The sequence below is a fragment of the Artibeus jamaicensis genome, unplaced genomic scaffold (genome assembly GCF_021234435.1).
Source record: "Artibeus jamaicensis isolate MK-2021 breed Jamaican fruit bat unplaced genomic scaffold, CSHL_Jam_final contig_558, whole genome shotgun sequence".
Lineage (NCBI taxonomy): Eukaryota > Metazoa > Chordata > Mammalia > Chiroptera > Phyllostomidae > Artibeus > Artibeus jamaicensis.
This window is the reverse complement of record NW_026521886.1, coordinates 1,221,258-1,246,947: the sequence shown is the minus strand read 5'-3', so window position 1 is coordinate 1,246,947 and position 25,690 is coordinate 1,221,258. Positions and strand designations below refer to the sequence as shown.

At 35.7% G+C, this 25,690-nt stretch overlaps 1 protein-coding gene across 2 annotated transcripts in view; it reads right to left on the bottom strand.

The window, feature by feature from the left end:
• Positions 1-25,690, bottom strand: part of TBC1D23 (TBC1 domain family member 23) — a 67,831-nt gene that overhangs the window by 15,320 nt on the left and 26,821 nt on the right. For both annotated transcript variants that reach the window (XM_037160844.2, XM_053670283.1), the window contains exons 4-13: positions 24,574-24,778; positions 19,740-19,863; positions 16,231-16,355; positions 16,098-16,144; positions 15,064-15,167; positions 10,254-10,376; positions 8,583-8,675; positions 6,123-6,293; positions 3,864-3,906; positions 2,267-2,373 (exon numbers count right to left, since the gene is read on the bottom strand). In XM_037160844.2, coding sequence (XP_037016739.2) covers positions 2,267-2,373; positions 3,864-3,906; positions 6,123-6,293; positions 8,583-8,675; positions 10,254-10,376; positions 15,064-15,167; positions 16,098-16,144; positions 16,231-16,355; positions 19,740-19,863; positions 24,574-24,778 — 1,142 coding nt within the window. The remainder of the gene's footprint in view (positions 1-2,266; positions 2,374-3,863; positions 3,907-6,122; positions 6,294-8,582; positions 8,676-10,253; positions 10,377-15,063; positions 15,168-16,097; positions 16,145-16,230; positions 16,356-19,739; positions 19,864-24,573; positions 24,779-25,690) is intronic.

Below are 25,690 nucleotides of genomic sequence, written 5' to 3'. Positions count from 1 at the left end.
ACTGAGAGAAACACCAGTGCAAGGCAGCATCAACTGGCTGCCTCACGGACACGCCTGGGCCCGGGATTTTACGTGCCCTGTGCAGGAACCCATTTCCCAGGTATGTACCCTGCCTGGGAATCAAACCTGCAACCTTTTCATTATGGGACAATGCTCCAAACAACAGAGCCACACTGGCCAGGGCAAGTGTGAGTATAATTCTTAACCTGTTTCGTAGGATTGCTCCCATATACCCTAGAGGGCAAGCTGGTGACAGGTGTCAAAAGTTTCAAACTTTATGAGAAGGAAGTAATAAGAAAGTGCCCTAGGATTTAGGTATTATCTGATGGAAAATTATACAGACATTAAAAAAAGACCCATGCTTTAAAGTAAAAGCATTTTAAAATGCTAGAAAATGCTCAAATGTTCAGTGAAATGGCAGAAAATAAAATTATGTGTATACTCTGATCCATACTTTTAAAATACTAAAACATGTATGCATTAAAAAGATCTGAAGAATACTTCAAACTATAAATAGCAGTTATCTATGAGAAGAATACAGGTGGTTTTGTTTTTTATACTTTTCCTATTTATATATGGTGCTATAATAAACATGGTTTTATTTTTATGAGAATAAGTCATTAAGCAATACAAAAAAAAGTGTTTCTATTTCCATATTGAAACTCAAAACCCAATTGCACCGACTATGGAAATTCTTTGGCACTTTTGAATATGACACATCTTTAAAACAGGTTCTTTCCCAGTTTCAATCAGCATTTTTCAAATCTGAAGATAGAAACCACAACAGTACCTAATGCTGTGGGTAGAATATAAATTAGAATAATGGTGAATTATTAGTAGTAGTAGTAATAATGCAGAATTCTAAGGATATTGATAATTAATCTTTTGATCAAGTTATTCCACTTCTAAGACTAAATAATTATGACATATGTAAATATATTACTACATAAAATTGTAGTAGTATTTATAATAAAAGACTGGAAGCAATGTAAATATTCAATAATAGGGGAATGAGAAATGATATGTCCGTATAATGGAATACTATTTTGAAAATGGAAAATGTTTATTAAATACATGGTGATCTCATATGAAGAACTCTTAGATGCCTGGAAAATCAAGTTGACAACCTAATTCTCAGAGAATTAAGTTTATAATATTGTTCATAACAATATTATGAACAATAATACCTGTTCATAATCTGACAATAATTTGCTTTGACTCACAGAGCTGAAGATAAACCTCAATTAACACATCTAATGAGTTATAACTTTGTAATAACTATTATTAAATAGGTAAGCCGTAGGTACTACACTTTCCATTCACTTGCACATTTAATCATGTCATCCTTATGAGTAAGGTTCTGTTATCTCCATCTGTGTTGCACAGATGAAATAACATTTCATCTGTGCAACATTTCAGTTCAGACACCAGAACTGAAAAGATCTTACTGAAGATCATAAAGAAAATAAGTTGAAGAGATAAAATGTGAACATTTCAATGTGTTACACCAGTAAGCCAAAGCTAGTAACTGTGACTCTGTACTGCAGTTTTCTTTCTATTGCCGTTTTAAAGAATGATCATTAGGTAAATGAAGGCTATTACTTAATAAAGAAATTATTTAATGACATCTAATCTGACTGACATGAAATACTGAAAAAGTACAAACGATTTATAAACCAAATATTTTCAAAGGAGAACAGAAAAATGAATTTACCTGATATAGCAAAATTCAGTAGTGTGCAACTCAATAACTAAAAATTAAATCTAATGAGAGTGGCAATGGGTTCCTGTCTTGCTCTGCTTGACCCATTCTCAAATATGGGTGGACTAAAGTTCTAAAGTAAGACTGTGGTGGGAAGGAGCAGAGATGGTGTGCAGAAGATAGGACCACAAGCCTCAGTATATCTTGGCCCGAGCTAATTGGATATTCCTAGAATAAGCTCAGTTTGAGATTACCAGCTCATCATAGACTCAGAATTATCTCCATTGACAGATATTTTAGCTGGAGCAGAAACTGTCACTAGGTGATACCAAACTGCAGCTGGGTAGGGAGAAACCTGAATTCAGCAGACAGACCTCTGTACTCTCAGCTAGTTGAGCTGTGCGGGCCTTCTCCATCATTTCAATAACCTCACAATAACATGACTCCTCACTGTACATGTTTGAAGTATTTTGACTCCATTTCTGTTATGGTGGGGGTTTAACAGTTAATCACCTTTTCTGGGCATTTATCTGAATTGGTAACATATTCAACACATACACTTACATCAGCAGAACTGATACTGCTCCGTGAGCCTGAGGTACTAGCGATCCAATGGCCATAACCATTTTCTGGTCCATCCACATTAATGTCTGCCAAGTGCTGCTGCAGTGCTTAAGATAAGCAGGAAAAGAAAAAAAAACAACACCTGACATATCAACCCCTTTTGGAAAGATTCATTACCAGAGAAGTATAATAAACATGTCATAGCTGAATGAAAAAGAATCCAAGGACATATCACAGGTATTTCTTTCTGCGTCTCTGAAAAGGAGGAAAGGACTCCAAGCTACAGAAAACTTTCCCCTCCTCTTCTCCTTCCTTCTAATTCCTCTGTACACATATGACTTTACTTAATTGACCCTAAGGGTGACAATAACTGTATATATAGGCTTCATATTTTTCCTTTTGGAAGGTAATCTTCTAAGTATTAATAGATGACCTCAGCAACACTTTTAATGACATAAAAGATTAATAGAAAAACCTATGGTTACACCTGAAATGAATACAAAACAATATTTAATATTAAGTGTAAACTAATTAAAAAAAAGAAAACTTATGGTGGCTTTTGTTTTATAAGGAGACATCAATTAATCTTTGTCATTGGAAAGAGAGGTTTTTCTGGGAAAATAAATTATTCATGCTCTAAGGCCAATACTTGCTTAATACTATTTATTACAATAATCTCTTCTGTAGACCACTCTATGTCGGACCTCCAAAGATAGTTAGTTATCAGGCCATGACAAGTGGGAGATAATCATAATTGTTACTAATGTCAACAAAGTCCAACTAGAAATAGATCCTAATCTACCAAAAATTCTAAGTTATAATGTAAGATAATTATAATTGGCACTTCTTTTTTTGTGGTGGGAATAAATAAGAACTTGTCTCTTTTCAAGTTTGAGAATTACAATACAGTAACATTGTCTGCATTCACTAAACTGTACATTAGTGCTCTAGGATTTATTTACTAGTAACAAGTTTGTCCTCTTAAATAATATCTCGTAAAAAATAAAAACTCTTTTTATAGTCTTACTACTCTGACCTAATTCTTCATATATTCTCAAATACTTGCCTGCAGAGATTCTGTCAATTATTTTACTATCCTAGATTACCAGATATGATTCTATAGATTTGAAAACATCAGCTTATTTGTTTTATTCTATTGAGCTGACATTTTTTTTAGCAGCTGTTATCTTCAAGTAGTGCAAAAATAAACTGAAAACAAAACAGATTTAAAAAGCAAAAGAAGGAAGGGTATAGAGAGAAAAGTATTCCTCACACTCTTCTTTCCTAGTCCTACCTGCTTCTTGGTAGCGATAAATCACGTGGGCAGTTTTTGTGCATCTTTACTAAAATATTTTTGGCAAATACAAGCTAATTTAAATACATCTATTTACAGTCTTTCATTAAAGATTTATTTATTTCAATTGCCTATGTTATATTTGTTATCTATGTTCTGCTGGCCTTGTCTTTTTTGAAAATACTGAATGACTGAAGAAAGAGTATATCCATTAACTAACTTGGTTACTATAAATCAGCTCTGATGATAATATAATTTCCACTGAAAAGTGTAGGCAAAGGGATTAATAAATTAAAATTTTACCCATAAATCCTCCACTGGCAATGCTCACATATTCTTTGTTTTTCTGTAATGGAAAATAAATTTTAAATTATTCCAAAATACAATTTAATTAGAACTTCTGATAATTCTATAAATATTGAGAAATGTAATATAAGGTTATATGTTGACTTTCTGGACTTTTTCTTTTCTCTGACATTTTGGACTTTGGCACAGAGAAGTACATACATTTCCCTTGTGTATTGTAAGGTCTGGTGCTTGAGTGGGAAGGAGGGAACAATTTCATGATTCCAACAAGACTACAATTTTATTTGTATTATAGTTCCAATAGTGCAATAAAGAGTCAAATCAAAATCAGTTAAATTGAATTTTTGGATGTAATTAGAATAATATTTTTAAGTTCTCAAAACATTTTTTGTCCTTTATAAAATGAAATATAAAAGTAAATATTACAGCTAATTATGAAAAATGGGAGTGGGGAAAAAGACAGAAAACTGTACTCGAACAATAAAAAATGTTTAAAAAAATAAATAAAAAGTTAGTGATTGTAAAAAAAAAGAAAATGACAGAAAGCTGACATTTTACAAACTACTAAAAATTAATGGATCTAAGAAATGATAAAAAAAAAAAGAGAGAAAGACACACGAAAAAGAGAGATAACTGGGTAGTATTTATTTTCCTCCTGATGGTACACACCACCCAAGACCTCCTTTCCCCCCCAAAAGTAATCTGATCAAGTCTCTAAGTTAATCACCAGTTTATAGGAAATACCAGGGACATAACCTTATAAACAATACCATAGAATGCAATCAGCAAAATCCAGAATGAGGGAACTCTATAAGATGAAATAACCAGTTTTTTCCCAACAAATACATGCAAGGGGAAAATATGAAAGAGAACTTACATATCTGTAAATGAAAAGAGACTTAAAGACCTCATCTAAGTGCAATGTCCTATTTTGGATCCTGGGAAATTCAGGGAAACCTGAATACTGGTTAGGTGATTTTTTATAATAAAGTATAATAATAACGTGATTATGTCTTTACATAGAGTTTATAAAGTTCAACTCTCCTTCCTTTTAGATTTATTTGAAATCTTCCATGATAAAAATGGAAGAAAAAAACCCTCTAAAACCACATCAATAACGTGCCCATGGACACAGACAACAGTGTGGTGAAGACCCAGGGAGGGGGCTAGGTGGAGGTGGGCAAAGGGTGGGAAAATGGGGGACACCTATAATAGTGTCAACAATTAAAACAAACAGAACCTGAATTATAAAAATAAAGTTCACAATATTCCAAACTCTTGCATCTGACACCCCTCACAATATAGAGTTTATACCAGAACACTTTTAGAATAGACCAGTTAAATTTATAACTAAAATCAGTTCAAGTCCCTGTTTGTTATTGTGTATTAAATTTCTAAAATCTTTTCTTAACAAGGTATAAAATTACCTTACAATCTCTCCCCCAAATACCTTGCTGCTTCTCTTATTCTGTCTTTCAGGGTTTCTGTCCTTTAGACTAATTTTCTAAAACCTATTCCTGGTAAAATAGAACATGAACAGAAAGGTCCCTAACTGAATGGACTGTGCAACGCTATGCTTACTGTCTTCCTGATTACACAGTTCAGAATTACACAAAATGAGGGCTTTATACATAAACTACCAAAGAATTCCTAATAAATAACTACTTTTATAACGAAAGAGCCATAACTGAGTGAGGCTTTGTAGAGAAGGGATGCAGACAGAGTATATAAAATCAGAATTGTAGATTAGTTGTGCCAAAAACAATACTAAAACACACAAAAGAGGTGATTAAGTGCCATGAATAAATATACCTGTATATTTATTCAATTCCAAAGTGGAGATAATAAAATTAATTATATAGCTACTGTAAAAAGTACTAGGAATATGAATAAGTATACATATCAATGCAATGGAATAGTCCAGAAATAGATGCTAACACACAGAGGAATTCAGTATATTAAAATGGTGGTATTTCAAATCGATAGCACAACTGGTTGGCTTCCTGGAAAAAATTTTCTCACTTCCTACCTTACTTTTTACACAGAAAAACATTCTAGATGACTCAAAATTTAAACATAAAAAATAAACCTGATAAGCACATAAAAATCTGGGGATAGACACAAAATATATAAGCTGTAAGGAAAAAAATACAGATAAATACAACAGTGTATTAGGTAATAGCACAAAAATACCATGAGCAGCTCTTAAAGGTGATAGGAGTAACAAAGCAAAATTGAAATGATATGTGTGCATACCTGTAAAAAGTGTGCCAGGACCATGTTCATATACATGTCTTCTTCCTCTCTGCCACTGCCCATGAAACAGAGGTGCTCCCCGCTGGCAATGGAGCCAGACTCAATGGACTGCTTCTGTGCTTCCAGCAAAGACTTTACTGACTGTGCAAACTCAGACGGATTCTGGAGCATCTATACAATTTTTATAAAATTAAAAATGTGCCAAGCTCATGTTTCAGAAACATTTGTAAAGCCTGAAATATTTTTTCCAGGAAAAAAATAATTTAAATATCCACCATGAAAACATAGAAAAAGAAAAAGCTCTTATAAATAAAACCCCTAGGATAAGGAAAAAGAAACATGTATAAATGTATCTATAATATATTAAAGCAAAAGTTGATAATTCACAGGAATTTCTGATTAAATTGGTGTATGGTGGTCCATGGTATAGAGATCCATTATGCAAAGAAAACATTCTACTAGATAAAAATGTGTGCTTATTGTTTATTTCTTAAACAACAAACTACAGTGTTCCTTAGGTGTCACGACAAGAAAAGTTTAACACTGAGTAGAATGGTCCAAGACTAAAAACAATACATCAAAAACAACCTATAATTTTTATTCCCACTCACATAGCAAGCCATGTATTAATATTTCTTAGAGGACAGCCAGAAATAGGCAAAGCCTTTTATTTATGAGCATTAATCTACAAATTAATTTCTTATCCTCAAGGAAACATGTATGTCAGTAACTACAATTTTTTAAAGCTGCTGTACTGAGACATTAAAAAAGCACAGTGAAAATCCAATAGAAAAATGGGCAAACCATAGATGCGCATTATAAAAAACAAACAAATAAGCATCATACTCACAAAAAAATGCTTAACATCAGTAGTAATTACCAGTTTTTCATCTATCATTCTTTTAAAATAAAAAACAATTGGTTATGTCCAATAATGCTGATGGAAGGAAACAATCACTCTCATCAACAGTTGTAAAGTATAAATTGGTTCAGTCTTTTTAAAGAGCAATACTGCAGTCTCCAGTAACATCTTCTATACCTATACCTCTCTATCTTACAAAAATATTTGCACAAGTTCACAATATATGTATAAGAATGTAAACTGCACTGATTATTATAAGAAAACTGAAAACAACCCAAATGTACATCAATCAAAAAAGTAAATTAAGGTATAGCTGTACCAAGAAGTATTATACAGCCATTAAAAAGTAATAATTAAATGCAAAGATCTCTAAGAAACTGTTAAGTGAAAACTGTTAAGTGAGCTACTAGGTGAAGATGCACGTGAAAAAAAGGTGAACAATATGTAAATATATATTAAGGGTCTGGAAGATTAAGAAAGCTGTTTATAGTTAACTCTGGAGATTTTCTTTGAATTTTTAAATTCAAGTATTCATGAATCACTTGAGTAAATTTTCAAGCCATCTAAGTCTTCCTGGATAAATCACGGAAGAGAAAGGCAAAGTTCACTTTCAGGATGCAAACAAGCTAGGACTGTCTGCTTCACCTATGGCACCTAAAACTCTTCTGGGTTTTTTTTGCCTTCGTTTTCTATGAGTTTCCTCAACATCACACCACCTAGGCCCTTCCTTCTACATGCCTTTCAGCCTCAGTGTCAACTTTTTCAGACAAGCTGGGAAGAGGGCATATTGGACCATCAGAGAAAGTGGATACTGCTGTCTGTCTTCTCTACCACTGAGGCTCTAGTAACCCCAGAATGGTTTAAATGATGTTACTCATAGGTCTACCAACTGCTCTAAGCATCTCTGACAATATTTAACTATTTTTTTAAGGTTTGAGAGAGGAGAGGGAAAGGGGAGAAAAAAGGGGATGAGAGAGACAGAGTGAAAGAGAGAGAAACATGATATGAGAGATAAACACGCCCCAATCACAGAATGAGTCCACATCCAGGCATGTGCCTGATCAGGAATCAAACCAGTGACCTCTCGGTTATGGGACGACATTCCAACCAAAGGAGTCACTCTGGCCAGGGCAATATTTCACTATTTCATCTACTTCTTCAATTATAGTGACCTGAGGACAGTGATTCAACAACACAGCACCTATATGCCAGTGTTACCCTTATTAAATATTAGTCTATTATGTGCATAAGTACTCATGATGAAATAAAGGCTTATAATAAAAACTTTTAGAGTAATTATCCAATTATAATAAGAGCTAATATTTACTAGGTGCAAGGCACTATGCTGAGTGCTACATCAGGAAGCTTATAGTAAGAAGCTTAGAATTTATTGACATAGCAATGGTAAGCCACAGTAAACAATGTTTTCATCATGCCCAGAGGGTGTCCTGGGTGAAAAGGCAACCCACGAGCAACACTTTTATCATGTAAGGACAAGACTCCCTCCTTAATGTATATGTATACTATATATATGTATATTAATGGGCCAAAGAAAAAAATTCTTCATTAAAAAAATTTTAATAAGCATCAATACTAACCAGATCTGAATCTAAGTGGAAAGCAGTTGATAAATGCCCAGCATTATACTGTTCTGCAGGACGGCAATCCACCACAAAGAAGCGAACTCCTTCCTAAGAAAGAAAAAATTTTTTGATGTACTGAAATCTGCCATGAGTTACATTTTACACAATACAGTATTAACAATTCACCAAAGGAAGAGAAATAGGTTTATTAAAAATTGATATTACAATGAGTCAGAAGGACCCAATCAGTACAGGTGCAAGAAAATTACCTTAAGATCCTAAAAAATTTTCTTCATTTTAAACAGTTAAAACATTTTGTATATATTGTTCTTCACCACAAAGTCTTAAAATACATAGCAAGAGAACATCAGTTTGAACTATAAAACTAATTATAGTATATAAAATTTAATTTAATATGTATTATATTAAATAGTTTTTTAAAAACCATATAGTTACAAACACAGATCTAGATACAATTTCTGTTTCTGAAAATAAATCCACAAAGTTATCAACAATTCAATTCACACAAGAACTAAATGTTTTTGGTGGATGAAGGAGGTTCTCAAATGCCAGTTTGAACTGAAGTTCACATGGGTCTCATTAAACTAGACTGCATGTTTTCATTCTTAAAAAATTTATTTATTTTTAGACAGAGAGGAAGGAAGGGAGAAAAAGGGAGAGAAACATCGATCGGTTACCTCTTGCATGCCCCCAACTTGAAACCTGGTCTGCAATCCAGGCATCTGCCCTGACCAAGAATCAAACAGGCGACTTTTCGGTTCATAGGACAACACCCAAACAACTGAGCCACAAGAGTCAGGGGTCCATTTGTTTTTAAATAATAGTTCTAATAAAAAATATGTGAATTACTCTTTTTAAAAAGATCTACTGTCAAAAACATTTCCCATGTCCATTCCTCTTCCCCCATTTGGATAAACACTGCACATTTCAAATACACACATGCATGGGTAAATGTCACAATACTAGTATTGAAGAACGTATCACAGAATGAAGAACTGGCTCGTTAGATTTTAATGAAGAAAAGAATAGACAAAAAAAAAATGTGTACTTCCTCGATTCTCCTTTGCTATATGCTTTACTGCGTTTAACCACGTAATTCAATTAGTTGTGTAACCACCCAGGATTTAACTGTTAGACACTAAATTCACTTCTAAGTACTTCATACACCATTAAGTTGTTTTGCTAAAGTGAAAAAAGTTTAACAATTTACAAAAATTGGTGTTAAAATAATTAGTTTGTTGACAATTAAAATATTGCCAACACTGGCAGTTTAAAAATGACTACCTGGCCCTAAACAGTGTGGCTCAGATGGTTGAACATCATTCCCCCAAGGGAAAGGCTCCCAGTTCGATTCCTGGTCAGGGCACATGTCTGGGTTGCAGGTTTAGTCCCCAGCTGGGGCAGGTATGAGAGGCAACTGAACAGTGTTTCTCTCCCTCTCTTTCTCCTTCTCTTCCCCTCTCTCTAATAAATAAAAAATTTAAAAAAATAATAAAGATAAATAAATAAAAATGGACAGAAGATTTAACACATCAAAAAAAGCAAAATGGCCACATTTCTGCAGTAAATTAATTTTGTGGAAATCAACAAACATAAAGGAAATGTTGGTTCCTACCATTTCATGGGTCTAGTCCTCTGACAAAACTGTGGGTTTCCTTTACTTACACCCTGCAGCTGATTTGCTTGAAGGATCTCTGACACCGAGATGGCCAGACAAAGAGCCTGACTTAGGTCTGCATCGTCATCCTTAATTCCCAACAAAGTACTACCAAATAGGTGGTGGTTATCCTATTTGAAGAGAAAACTTTAAAACACTATAAAGAAAAAACAAAATCAAATTTTCTCCCTAAAAATATTCTTAATAAACCACAATAAAAGGAGAAATAACTATATAACATCCTTGAGTGGTGTGATTTATAAAACTTAATATATCATCTCAAATCTTATAAGCTAAAAGCTACAAAAGAAACTACATATAAAGTCCCTGTCAGAATTCACACAAAATCAGAGAAATGAAACAACACACTCTACAGTTATTTACTATGTCTGAAAAATAAAAGCTGTTCCTCTTAATAGAACTGAAAAGTAAAATATAAGACTTCCGGGGAAGATGATAAATGCGGTACACACCTGCTCCCACAACCACACTGAATTACAACTGAACCACAGAAAAAAACCATCCTCCAGGGCCACCTCAGATAGGGGTCCTAGAATGTACATAAACTGACCCACCCAGGAATCACCACCAGATGGGCCCAATTTGCTTCTGGGTAGCAGGGAAAATGACTAAGAGCAGGCAGAGAGCCGACCAAGGGGCACTGCTCCCTCTCAGATGCCTCCCCTACATACAATGCCACAACACAGAGAAGTGGGTTGTCCTGCCCAGATGAATACCTACAGATCTGCCAATTACAACATAACAGGTACTCCAAGAAAAGAAACGTGGCCCAAGTGAAAGAATAGATCAAAACTCCAGGAAAAGAACTAAGTGATGAAGAGACAGCCAACCTATCAGATATACAGTTCAAAACTCTGGCAATTAGGATGCTCACAGAAATAACTGAGTATGGACACAAAATAAAGCAAAATAAAGCAATAACTGAGTATGGACACAAATAAGGCTATGAAAAGCGAAATAAAGGAAAATGCACAGGGAACCAACAGTGAAGGGAAGGAAACCTGGACCCAAATTAACAATTTGGAGCAGAAGGAAGATATAAACATTCAACCAGAACAGAATGAAGAAACGAGAATTCAAAACAATGAGGAGAGGCTTAGGAACCTCTGTTAAATGTTCCAACATCCAAATCATAGTGGTGCCAGAAAGAAAAGAGGAAGAGCAAGAAACTGAAAACTTGTTTGAAAAAATAATGAAGGAAAACTCCCTCAATCTGGCAAAGGAAATAGACTTTCAGGAAGTTCAGGAAGCCCGGAGAGTCCCCAAAAAGTGGGACCCAAGGAAGCACACACGAAAGTACATCATGATTACATTACCCAAGATTAAAGAGAAGGAGAGAATCTTAAAAGCAGCAAAGAGAAAAGGAGACAATCATTTACAAAGGAGTTCCCATAGGACTATCAGCTGATTTCTCCAAAAAAAAAAACCTTACAGGCAAGAAGGGGCTAGAAAGAAGTATTCCAAGTCATGAAAGAGCCAAGATGATTCTATCCAGTAAAGCTATCAATTAGAATGGAAGGGCAGATAAAGTGCTTCCCAGATAAGGTCAAGTTAAAGGAGTTCATCATTACCAAGCCCTGATTATATGAAATGGTAAAGGGACTTTTCTAAGAAAAAGAGGACAAAAACGATGAACAGTAAAATAAGAAACATAACTATCAACTGAACCTAAAAAACAAAAACAAACAAAGCAAACAACTAGAACAGGAACAGAATCACAGAAATGGAGATTGCATGAAGTGCTCAGTGAGGAAGAGGAAGAGCAAGAATGGTGGGGGAAAGTACAGGGAATAAGAAGCATAAACAGTAGGTACAAGTGGGAGCCATATTCAAAACTCCATCAACCTGGCTCATACTGTTTACCCAGCCCTGCTGATTTCCTGAGACTCTGCCCCACCCAACCTTCAGGTCCACCCAAACTGTTTCCAGTGGCTTTTCCATTCAAATGGCCTGTCTTGGCTCATGCTTCAGATTTTCCTAAAATCTCTCAAACAAGCAACATTTGGCCTCAGCCTGCCCTGTACCTGTCATTAAGTGGTCCCAGCCCCAGCACTAGCAACAGCAGACTTTTGTTCACCACTTGGTCTTGCTTGGGCACCGCTAAGCCAGCACAAGTACAACCATCTGCAGATTGCTTTAAAGGTAGCTCATGTAGAGTGGCCCTGGGGCAGAACACAGGAAGTGGCTGATCCTGGCCTGCATTTCCCAGGAGGCCCCAGAACCAGTCCATCCAGTGGACAGCTTCAGACCACATTGAAGCATCACCACCCAACCACCTCCACAAGCAATACACTTAAGGGGCAGACTCAGCAGGTACCAGAGCCCTGACGAAGTTAAGTCCTGCTCTTGCACAGCTGATCTTCCACACTGGTCAGAGGTCAGTGGTTGCTGGTGATGGCCAGTTCTTGCAGCTGATCTGCTCGGGGGTAAACCACTCTTATTGATGTGCCAACAACAATCAAGGCTCAACTAAAAGAGGAAGGTGTACATTTAAGGTGCAACCCACATAGGGGATGTACCTTAAGTGCCCAGCTGGGGTGATCGCGGAGGCTGTGCCGCTGGAACCTACAGAACTCCTATTACATCAGGATACTCTGAAGCCTGGGAGACATAGCAGCTTTACCTAAAATGCAGAAATGAACACAGGGAGGCTGCAAAATGAGGAGACAAAGAAACTTGTCCCAAATGAAAGAAGAGAACTAAACAAAACAGAGACAAGCAGTCTACTAGATGCAGAATTCTAGTAGGAACCTCTGGGACAAATTCAAGCATTGCAACATTCATGTAATTGGGGCGCTGGAAAAAGAGAAAGCGCAAGAAATTGGAAATCTATTTGAAAAAATAATGAAAGAAAACTTCCCTAACTTGGTGAAGGAAATGGGAATGCAAGTTGAGGAAGCACAGAGTCCCAAACAAGATGGATGCAAAGAGGCCCACTCCAAGACACATTATAATTCAAATGCAATGGTTAAAGACAAAGACAGAATCTTTTTAAAAAAGATTTTATTTATTTATTTTTAGAGAGGGGAAGGGAAGGAGAAAGAGAGTGAGAGAAACATCAATGTGTGGTTGCCTCTCGGGCACCCCCTACTGGGGATTTGGCCTGCAACTCAGGCATGTGCCCTGACTGGGAATCAAACTGGTGACCCTCTGGTTCACAGGTCAGCACTCAGTCCACTGAGTCACACCAGCCAAGGCATAAAGACAAAGAGATAATGTTAAAAGTAGTTAGTTACCTACAAGGGAGCTCCTGTAACACTGTCAGCTCATTTCTCAGCAGATACTTTGCAGGCCAGAAATGACAAGATGAAATATTCAAAGTGATAAAAAGCAGGGGCCTATAATGAAGATTACTCTACCTAGGAAAGCTTCTCTTTAGAACTGAAGGACAGATAAAGAGCTTCCCAGACAAGAAAAAGCTAAAGGGGTTCTTCACAACTAAACCAGTATTAGATGAAATATTAAAGGGGTTTTATTTATGAAGAAGAAAAAAAGATAAAGAATATGAATAAGAAAATATAATAAATACATGTTTCTCAACTACTAAATCTGATGACCAAAATTAATGAATAGCAGAACAGACTCTTTAATGGCTGACATATGGAGGGGAGATGGGGGAAGGATGATAAAGGTGAAGGGATTAAGAAGTACAAATTGGTTGTTAAGGGCCAGGGGGATATAAAGTTCAGCAAAGGAAATATAGTCAATAATATTCTAATACCTATGTATAGTGTCAGATGGGTGTGAGATTTATCAGAGTGATCACTTAGTAAGTTATATAATATCTAATCTCTGTGGTTGTACTCCTGAGATAAATACAGTAATGTATGTCAACTGTAATTGAAAAATAAAAATGATTTAAAAATGGGAAAAGAAAGTATAAGACTTCTTTTTCACCCTACATCCTAAACTACTATTCTACCATCTAACTTATTCAACATTGTTGGGAACTGAGGCAATCTATATAAGGCAATTATAAAATAATTGAAATTAGTTCCTAGAAACAAAAAGAATCTCCTTTTTAATTAATGAGTTTCAAGGGAAATGTTCTTAAGAGATTCCCCTTACCTGCCTTTTGTAACATGCTATACTGAACATAACCTCATCTTGATGTTTCACTGGCAGAACTACCAACTAGTAAGTTGTTTTAAAAAAATAAAAAGACAATTAATGCTCTCATGGTCACGTAAGGTCACAGACAAACCTGTGTGCAGTGCACCAACTGTTAAGGTACTTCTCTGCCTCCTCCACTATGAGTTTTTGTTTCTTGGACTTTTACTTTCTAGGCCCTGACACCACTCATGCTTCTAGTCTAGCATCCTTTTTCTTGAATGCATTTGTCTGGCCTGAGAAAGAGTCTAGGTGTTTATGGGGCTAAGTGACCCTTTTTGTTTATAAGACAGCTCTGTATCAGTAAAGTTGTGCAAAGCTGAACTACAGATAAAAAAGGCATAATTAGACATGCCACATTAGATTTTTGTAATACAATTTTTAAAGTCAAGAGAGCACTAATTTAGGAAATATCTCATGATCAATTTTCTAATGATCAGAAATAATAAGCATCAGAGTACAGGTGAGATGACCTGTAGTACGTTTTTATACCACTTTTTTCGTCTGTCTGTTCCTTCACTAGGGAGAGTATTTACAGTGGACAATCACACAAAACTGCAACACATGAAAAGACAGAAAAGAACTCCAACCTAGATTTAACCCAAATGGATACAATGTAAACAATAAAACAATGTATAAATACCACAATGTGAAATACCAAATAGTTGGGAATTTGTTGTCTTATACCTTCCTAAATGAAGCTGGTGTTTTACTGCAATAATACTGAGCCAGAGAGAAAAGGTCTTCTATATCTTCTAGATTCAAACTGGATGGAGTTTTTTCCAAGAACTCTGAAATAGGATTATAGATTTAACAACATTAAAAAAACTGTTTATGAGGAATATAATAATAATGAACATTATTTATGTATCAAAGCTAGAATGTTCTCAATATAATAAAAATTATATAAATGGAATCTCAACACTGATGCCTTTAAAACTGTTTAGGAAGGAGTGGATGTCCCCAAAGAAGCTGAAACTGTTAATGCAATTCTGTTAGTGAATGATGATGCCAGGCAATCAAATCAAATTCATTAGCCTTGATCAAAATACTGTGTTTATTTAGTTAACAAACACCTGATAGGTGTCAGGTCCCATGAAAATAAAAATAACACAAGGAACTTAGTCTTGTGTGAGAAATGTTAAAATAAATGATTAAAATTTAGCAAGATAAAGACTGTCATACACATAGTACCAAGTGCCAGGCAATGCAGTAAGAAAATAACTAAATCTGTATGGGGGCTAGAGTGGGAAGAACCTAAAAGGAGAACCAAGGGTTCACAATGGAGATACCATGAAAACAGTTAACTGAAAGGTAAACTGAGGAAGAAGGGGGCTGGGGATGCAGGACAGGGAAGAAGGGAAGAAAGAGGGAGATAAAAAGAGGAAGGGAGGGAGGGAGACAGAAGGAGGAAGGGACAGGACAGGAGGGCAAGGCATTTTATTTGAGTAATGAAAGCAAAGGAATAGTATATGGAAAGGAATGAAAAAGTGAAAAAAAAAAAAAAAAACCCCATACACGAATGAATGAATGAATGAATGAATGAATGAATGAATGAATATAGAAAAACTGGGGAAAATAGTCTAAGGTTTGTACCTGAAGAGTGTGTAAGAGTTGAATGGGAACTTCAGAGCTCTTTTAGACTAATTTATAGGTGAGGAAACTGAGTTTACAAAAATTAAGTGAGGTGAAATGTTTTTTCTACATTAAATGCTACTTACGGATAACTTCTTCTTTGCTGTCTGACTCCTGTGCTAAAATAACTTCTCTGTAAACAAAAAATCAAATGAGTTAAATATTAACAGAATACTCTGAGAATAAAGAGAAGAAAAATCTAACCAACTTGATACTTACTTTGCATTAACAAGGATTATTAACATTAAGAAATAAATAAAAAATGGATCAGCTTGTTGCAGGTATCCATCCCATATTGCCTGAGTGACTTCAATGGAACAGTAACATGCAAAAAGGCTTCCGAGCTGTAATCAGGAAATAAAATAACAAACATAAATCATTAAAAATGACTTGCTCTTTTAGAAGTATTAAAGCAAATGCATAAATAACATTACATCAAATTATCTGCACCTGAAATTTAATGTGCACTTTTAGTATATATAATCCAAAGGCACAACATGGGGATCTAAAGCACAATGGAGTCACTTACTAGCTGCCTGACTTAGGGCACCAAACAAACTTTAAAGCTTCCATTGCTACTTCTGTTTTTTAAAAAAGTATTACTACTACCCATTTTCTTACACTGTTGTAAGAATACCTAAGGTAATTGCCACATATTTGCCACAACATATTATCAAGCATGATATCACACTGAACTAAGAATAACTAGCATAATTATTACAGGACTTAACTTATAATTGTGAGACTTGAACATTGTAGTTTAAGAGCATTCCCCCCAAAAACTTGATGACAATATAAATGTGAATTGCTCCCAAAATATACTTGCATATCATTTGAAAGAGATGAGACAACATTTATATCCTTCAATGGGTTTCAGAAGTTCTATGGTTTTCTCTTCTAAATAAAAAAACTGCTAATGCGTAAGTTTATCTAGAGCCCACCTGTGCTTTAAATTGCATGAATTCAGTGATACTTTCCATTTTCATCAGGTACAGAAACAATTTCATGTAGAAGTTTAAATTCAAAACATTTTTAATGGTTAAAGGCAGCTAATGGGAACATATTTTAAGCCAGGTACTAAGCTACTGTTATAGTATTAAATATCTCTTTATTTTAAATATTCGCATAAGAGGCCTTCAGAAACAATTTTTTTCTCCCCATTTTATAAGTGAGGAAACAGATATGTATTAAATAACATTCCCAAGTTCACAGAGCTAGTGAATGGTGGTGTTTGGACTAGAATAAACACCTGAGATGCCACAGCCCATGTCACTACCACCACACTTGAGGACAAAACTTTTAAAATATATAATACTACTGGTATTTTTGTTGTTGTTTAAAAATTACTGTTACAAATACAGATTAGAAGATGCAAATAAAAAAAGAATGGCAATATATGATTATCATTAAACTCACTCAGCTAAACTAAAACTACCATTGTACTGTGCATAGTTACAGGTTTTCAGGGCTTATGAATTAGTTTTATTTCATCTCACAATTAAAAATAAAAGACTCCATTCTATAGACATGATACTAGTAGCAAAAATGAACTATTTGGGGCATCAACTGAACAGACACCAGTTCTTTGAGTACTCGGTTAAAATCTGCTAAGAGCACTGAGTACTGGCAACAGAAATGGCATTTCCTAGGCATGACATGACCAGAGAGACCCCTGTTAAGTATTAAAATGCTAAAAAAAGTTTCTCACTTCAACACAAATAAGTAGTTAATATCAACATATGAGTCTCAGAGAAGCTACAATTTTATAGGCATTTTACTAGTTTATCTCAAAGTGACAAGACTGTAGACAAGAGGGAACTAAAGAATAGGCTGCTGTAGTTTCAGATTTAACAGGCCAGAGTTCAAATCAGTTAGGATTCTCTAAGCATTTCTTGATTGCTAACTCATCTCCTCACCATCTAAGATAGGTACTATTATCATTCCCATTTTACAGGTGAAGAAACTGAGGCTCAGAGGCTATCTTAAATCACACAGTTAAAAGTGACAGAAATGGGAGTTCCTGAAGAAAAGTTAGGTAAGACGCATCAAGAAATATGTTTAATTTTCGAATATATGTTTTTCTACCACACAGTCATGGTTTTAAAAAGATCTTCAATTAAACCTAGAAGATCAGTTCTCAAAGTGTGGTCTGAGAGGCCTGGAACTCTCCAAGAGGATGTGTGGGGAAGTCCATGATGTCAAAACTATTTTAATAATAATACCTGGATTTTATTTGCCTTTTTCATACTCATCCTCTTACAACCAACAGAATTTTTCAAAGGCTACATGTGGCATTATCACAGACTGAATCCAGCAGCTATGAAAATCTACCTGTGATGTAGCCAAATATTAATGAAATTTACAAAATATAAAACAATGAAACTATTCTCACTAGTTATCTTCTGAAAAAGTTACTTTTATTTAAAAAGTAGGCTATTTATGTTAATGTGTAACAGATTATCATCACTTCTAAATAAGTTAATAAATGAATACTTAAAACTTCTTAATTTTAATTTCTAATCAACATAATTCATATAAACAGTTGATTCTCAATAAATGTTGTGTGTTTATTAGTGGTCGTGAGACCAAAGGGTTTGAAAACCATGACCTAGAATAAAACTCTCCACTGAAAATACAAATATAGGATGTCAGAGCAGTGAGATATACTTTACATTCTTTTATATTAATCACTTGATATTTTAATTTTCATTGTTGAATATCACTTCTAAATTTTAAAGTGAATGGACAGTTATTATATATTACTTACATATAGTTATATGTCTGTGTTTATGTACGTTTGTATATATATATATATATATATATATATATATTACATATATATGAGGTCTGTCTGGAAAAATTCCAGTCATTGTTAATATAATGAGAACAGTTTGCACAATACCCATCTAACCTGGCAGCCAAGGAGAGTGGACTGAAATGCACATGCCTGAACAATGAGGGCTTCACTGTTCTAGTCAGCGGGGGTGATAGCCACTGTTCAGTGAGCATGTGTACTGCGTGATTACCACATTAAAAATGATTGAGTAAAGCAACAAATCTGCATCAGGTTGTGCACTGAGCTTGAACATTCCTCTACAAAACTAGTCCAATGATCAAAAGACTGTAGCTGTGGGCAACTGCAGCAACACGCCCGCTCATGCATCACATCTCATGCAAGGTTTTTTTGGTGAAATCACTCAGCACCCCTAGAGCCCAGATTTGGCACCCTGTGACTTCTGGCTTTTTCCTAAACTAAAATCACCTTTGAAAGGGAAGAGATTTCAGACCATCGATGAGATTCGGGAAAATACAACAGGGTAGCTGATGGCGATTAGGAGAACTGTGTGAGGTCCCAAGGTGCCTACTTTGAAGGGGGCTGAGGTATCATTGTCCTATGGACAAAGTTTCTTGTATCTTGTATTTTCTTCAATAAATGTCTCGGTTTTTCATATTACATGGCTGGATTCCTTCTGGACAGACCTCAAAAATATGTGACATATTTTGTGGTAAAACAACAAAAGACTAAACTTCATGTTAAATAATCTGAACTGACTAACGTAAGTGAGGAGCAAAACAAGCTATTGTTGAAGTGCCAAAAATTTTACTTCTTTGCTTTAAGCAGTAATGGTCTATAATTACTTTTCTTCCTTGTCCTTGGGGAAAAAACCCTAACTATAGTCTCATAGAAATCTATTTTTCATTAAGTGGTCCTACTTTCACTTTATTACCCAGTTGAGTGCATAGGAGTCTGGAGTAATTTTCTTTGTATCAAGAAAAGAACAAAGCTCAGGCTCATGGTACTGGATGAGTAATCGGAAAAGGTGAAACGGCCTCCCCTTCAGGGAACAATCCCTAGAAGACAAGAGAAGAAAGGTTTCTTGCATTAATAGGCTAGAAGTGATCAAATCAGTAACCAACCCTCCTGCAATGTCCACCTCCTCTCCCTACTCCCACAACACCCAAGCACCAGCCTACAATCAGGCAGAACTCTCTTGCTAACATCTAATAAACGTGATTTGACAGAAAATTTGTATCACAGAAACAGCAGGTCTACAGCTAACTCTAGGGAGAGTCTCTCCAGGGGAACCCAGGCAGCACTCTAACCAAAGCACTACAGGAACTACTGAAAACAGCAGGACTATTTAGGGTATTTTGGTAAGTTCTGGATCCCAAATGGAGATCTTGAAAGTCCTGAAGAAGTCCAGCCCCCCCTTCTCCTTCTGCCAAATAAGAAGAAACTCCTCAGAAGGCTTCAGGTAAGCTCCACGGTTAATGCACACAATTAGTACTGTTCTTCAGCAAAGGTATAGGTCTGAAATGGCCAGGTGAACATTTCAGAATAGACACATTTAGAAGAGCCTTAGAAGCTTTTTAAGGTGCTTTATGTGAATGCCAAACACTCATCTTACTGAATAACCATCCTATGCCTTTCCTTGTTCCTGTATGTCTAAATAAATTAGTAACAAGTCAAAGTATAGGTCATCATAATAAAAGTCCCTTTATATTGAGGAAATACCATTTGCTAGATACTTAACAGGAACTTTACAGTTATCTCAGGTAATCTTTAAAAGCAACCCCATGAAATAGACACTATTATTTCCTCTATTGTACAGATGAGAAAACTAAGGCTAAGCAGTTCACCCAAGGTCCCTTATCTAAGAAGTGATGAAGCTAAGACTTGTACACAAAAATTGGGTATCAAACACTTATACCTGCCCTGACCAATGTGGCTCAGTTGGTCAGTTGTCATTCAGCAAAGCAAAAGGTTGCTGGTTCGATACCCAGTCAGGGCACATGCCTGGCTTGTGGGTTCATTGTCCAGTTGGGGCAATATGAGAGTATAACTGATCAATGTTTCTCTCTCACATCGATATTTTCTCTTCCTCTTTTTCTCCCTGCCTTACCCTCTCTTCAAAAATAAATAAATAAAATCTTTTTAGGAGATTAAGTATGCCTCTAAAACATTTAAAAAATCCCATACTACCCTTCCATATATGTAATTTGATATTTTAACAAGTGGTATTTTCTAAAAAAGCAAACTGTAAAGAAATTAAGGTAAAAGGCTTCACACAAAAAAGTTAATGAAATGAATGGCACAGTTTTAACATTAAAGCATTATGTTTTTTGTTTTATTATTTTTATTTCTGAATTACAGTTTACATTCAATATTATTCTGTACATTATGTATGTTTTAAAATGCTTTCAAGTGGGAAGAAAAAGTAAGTTCCACAAATCCAAGACCGGAGGTCAATGCCAAGATTTGGTATGACTCTCTATCTGCCATTTTTTAATACTGCAGTTTCACAGGGAAGTTTTGTAGAAAAGGCCCTAGGTTGGTAATTCAGAGACTGAACCAGATTCATATTAGTAAGATTATCTTCTCCTTAGTCTAAATACTTTCCCCACCTTATACATGCAATGCTTATAGACTGAGTAGGGGTATAAATTGTAGAAACAAGTGCTCAGTTTGTGGTCTCATCTTCAGATAAAGTGGACATCTCAGAGTCAGTCATTGCAACAGCACCTGTTCATTTAATATCTGTGTACTGCAAAGTTACTTTCTCCTGCAAGGCACTGTGGTTGATAGAATTCTACCCACATTACATCTGAATCTGCAATAAAAAGATGTTATTATAAAGGAGTTCCTCTAGCATTATTTTGTGGAGTTGTGTTCTATCCAAGGGCATTAACACTGACTCTGGCTGAAGTACTATGTCACAAGTAGAACTCATGAAAACAGTAGCTGGAGGAACTTGACAAGACGGTGTTACACAGCCCAACATTACCTCCCCCCTCTATTATTAGCTACAATCCACCACCAACATTCTCAAGAGAGAAAGCTGGAACCTCATGACCCTTGCTATTACTAGCTCTGTTACGCTGAGAGGTGCTAAAATATAAGCAGTCGAGAGACCTAGTATAACTGAGTATTTCCCAAATATGAATTCCAGTCTTGGATCTACTGTGACTTTTAGCCCTGTGTCCTGGCATCTCTGGGTCTGTTTTCTTTACAGGAAGCACTATGGCTTCAAGGTAGTAAAGAAGTTCTCCATCCTGGCATATATTAGAATCACCTGAGTTTTAAAAATATACCCATGCCCAGACTCTAACTAGTCCGCTTGCATCTGAAACTTCAAGGATCAGCATCTTTTAAAAGTTCTCCAGCTGAGCAGACATTTTCTCCAAAGGAGATATACCAATCATTACTAAGCACAGGAAAAGATGTTCAACATCTTTACCTGTAAGGGAAATACAAATCAAACCCATAATGATATACCACTTAATAATCATTATTAGTATGGCTATCATTAAAAAACAAATGTTGATGAGGATGTGGTGAAACTAGGATCGTCATTCACTGCTGATGGGAAATATAAAAAGATGTAATTGTTGTGGGAAAGTCTGGCACTTCATCAAAAGATTAACCATGGAGTTATTACATGATCCAGCAATTCCACCCTAGGTATATACCCAAGAGAAATGAAATTACATGTCCACACAAAAACTTGTACACAAATGTTCATAGCAGCACTATTCATTACAGCCCAAAAGTGAAAATCCTAATGTCCATCGACTGTTGAATGAGTTAAATAAAATGTGTTATATGCGTACAATGAAATACTTCAGCAATAAAAAGAAATGAAATAATAATATATGCTACAATATAGATAAATCCTAAAAATGATTGTGGTTACAGACGCACAACTCTGTGACTATACTAAAAACCACTGAATTGTACATACTAAAAGGATAAATTTTATGATATGTGAATAATATCTTATAGAGCTGTTAGTAAAAAGAAAGAAAGAGGGGTGGGGAAGCCTTCAGTTGATTCTAACAAGCAACCAGTGTGGAGAAGCTATTAGTAAAGCACAGGTGTCCATTCAAACTTAGGTTCAAATCCTGACTCAGTCACACACAGTAAGTGTAATCTTGGATAAATCATTTAATCTCTCTTTCTGTGTTTCATTTTCTATAGTTGTAAATCAGCGACACTTACTTTAGGGTGGTCGCTATTTAAATGAAAAAATACACAAAGCCCCTAGAGCAGGGGTGTCAAAACTCATTTTCACCAGGTGCCACATCAGCCTCACAGTTGCCTTCAAAGGGCAGAATGTAATTTAGGACTGTGTAAATGTGACTACTCCTTCATAGTTAAGTGAGAGCGCCACACTGCCACCGGGTAGAAACAAGGTGCTGGGCTGGACAAAACAAAGTGGAAGGCTGGATTTGGCCCTCGGACCTTGTGTTTGTCACCTGTGACCCACCATTAGCAGAATGTGTTGTTACCATAGACAGTAGTAAAGAACGGTGGTCATTTAACTGCCGAGCTCCGGAGGAGCAGTTCTCTACCTTGGCTGCTCGCTGTAATCAACTGAGAAGCTGTTGAACACTGATGCCTGTGTGCTCTCCGCAGCGATCTGATTTAGTTAATCAGGGTGCAAACAGGCACCAGGTTTTTATGAGCAGCCCCAATGATTCCAATTTGCACCCAGGGTTCAGTGTGAAGCCAAACCACTGGTTTAGATGATGTTGAAAGTTCTGGCTCTAACGTCCTGACTACCTGATCCATAGCACTGGCTACTACAAGGATTCCTTCTGGCCTCATGAGTGCCACCCCCACCACTTCCCACCCCAACGCCCAATCACTTACACATCTGTCTAGTTTCAGCTTAAGTGTCACTTGCCCAGGGAAGCCATACCCGATCTCCAAGGCAGGTTAGGCCACCCTCATTATACATTCTTGTAGTGCTATTTCACCTTCCTCACACTCAGTACACTTCTGACTACTTGTTCGTGTCTGTATTTCTAGGACTAAGACCCTAGTTTAACCCCAGCATGACACTCACTGTAGCACTCCAACAAAATTTTTACTTTTCACTTACACACTATCATGCTATTCTTATGTTATAGGTGAAGATACTACTGAAAAAGTATAGCATTATGCTACATATATACTTGTATATACCGTATTTTGCTGTGTGTAATGTACTTTATTGCCCAAATTTTTGAGGGAAAAATAAGGATGCACATTATACACAGGTACAATGTTTACATACTATAGACATAATTATCCTGTGTATAATGTGCACAAAAAACATGGGTGCACATTACACACAGCAAAATACAGTACTCTAGAAGCATACATTTTTTAACTAAAGCATCCTTAGAAAAGGGTTTATAATCCGCCCTGACTGGTGTGGCTCAATGGATTGAGCGCCAGCCTGTGAACCAAAGAATCACTGGTTTGGTTCTTAGTCAGGACACATGCCTGGGTTGTGGGCCAGGTCCCCAGTAGTGGGTGTGTGAGAGACAACCACACATTGATGTTTCTCTCCCGCCCTTTCTCCCTCCCTTCTCTTCTCTCTAAAAATTAAATAAATAAAATCTTTAAGAAAATGTTTATAATCACAAAAATAAAGTCAAATAACAATTATGACTCAAACAACTTTCAAAATTATTTAACCCTTTCACTTTATCACCAGAGTAAATCTAACAACTTTAGATCAAGCAAACTAGACCTTTATTTATTTTAAAATAAGTAACTAGATCATATTTTACCTGGGGATGTACTTATTCATGACAGCATAAAAGCAGTTGTATAAATCGCTGCGTGGCAGTTGAAGGTGCACCAGTGGTTTGAGTAGATGTATCCAGCTAAGGGACGTGCTATATTTAATGTTACGTGACTTACAATAAAAGGTAATTACAGATTCAACATCCAAAAGTAATTCTGCTGCCTTCTCTTCTGGCACTGTAAGCTGGTCTAGAAAGTAAGTGTCAAAATAAAGTTACCAAAGGCCTGCTAGAGGCTCTATTATTGAATATAGTACCTATTTACAAACATATAATACTATGTTAGTGCATTCAGAGCCTGACATCACTACATGAAAACACATTTTTCCTTATAATTATTCAGTATTTACTAGCTGTTCAATATTTACTAGCTTAACTTAATAACACTTGACCTAAATAGAGATTAAACAAGAAGGGATCATCTGATCTGAAGTACAAGGGGAGGAAAGAGTTACAACCCATTTTCCAAGAAAGCAAAAAAATTGTTTTCTAAACAACAGATTATCATCTACCCCATGTCCGCGAGCTGCTGCTATAGCTTTGTAAAGGGCAGGTAAAGAGATTCATTCTCTACCCCCAAAGTAATTTTCCTTTGCCCAGAGCAGCAACAATGTTTCCTATGTGGTTAGTAAACAAGAGCCTACTTAGTCAATAACTTCAGCAGAATATAATGGAAAAAGAAACAAAAAGACTCCAACAGACTATAGATGAATTTTTTAAAAGAAATATAAAATAAATTATTTTAATCTTGAAAAAGATCTCACAGGGTGGCTGGAAAACAATTTAACCATGATTTAGTTTTTCTATAGCAGATCATGACCTATGATTTTATATAAATAAACTTTTAGAACACAGCTTTAATTTAGAACTATATACAATCATATAGGTATTTTAATTATACAAAAAAATGTGTCTTAAACTGCAATAAAACTATAGGGACACTAAAGGAATTGAACATATGATGCAAAAAAAAAAAAACCCCACAAAAAACTAGGCTCCCTTTCTTAAAATGTTAGACATTATTTTGTAAGAATTTCAAAAGAAAAATTCCAAAGCTACAATATTTACTCGGCCTTCACAAATTCAACATACCCCAAATTAT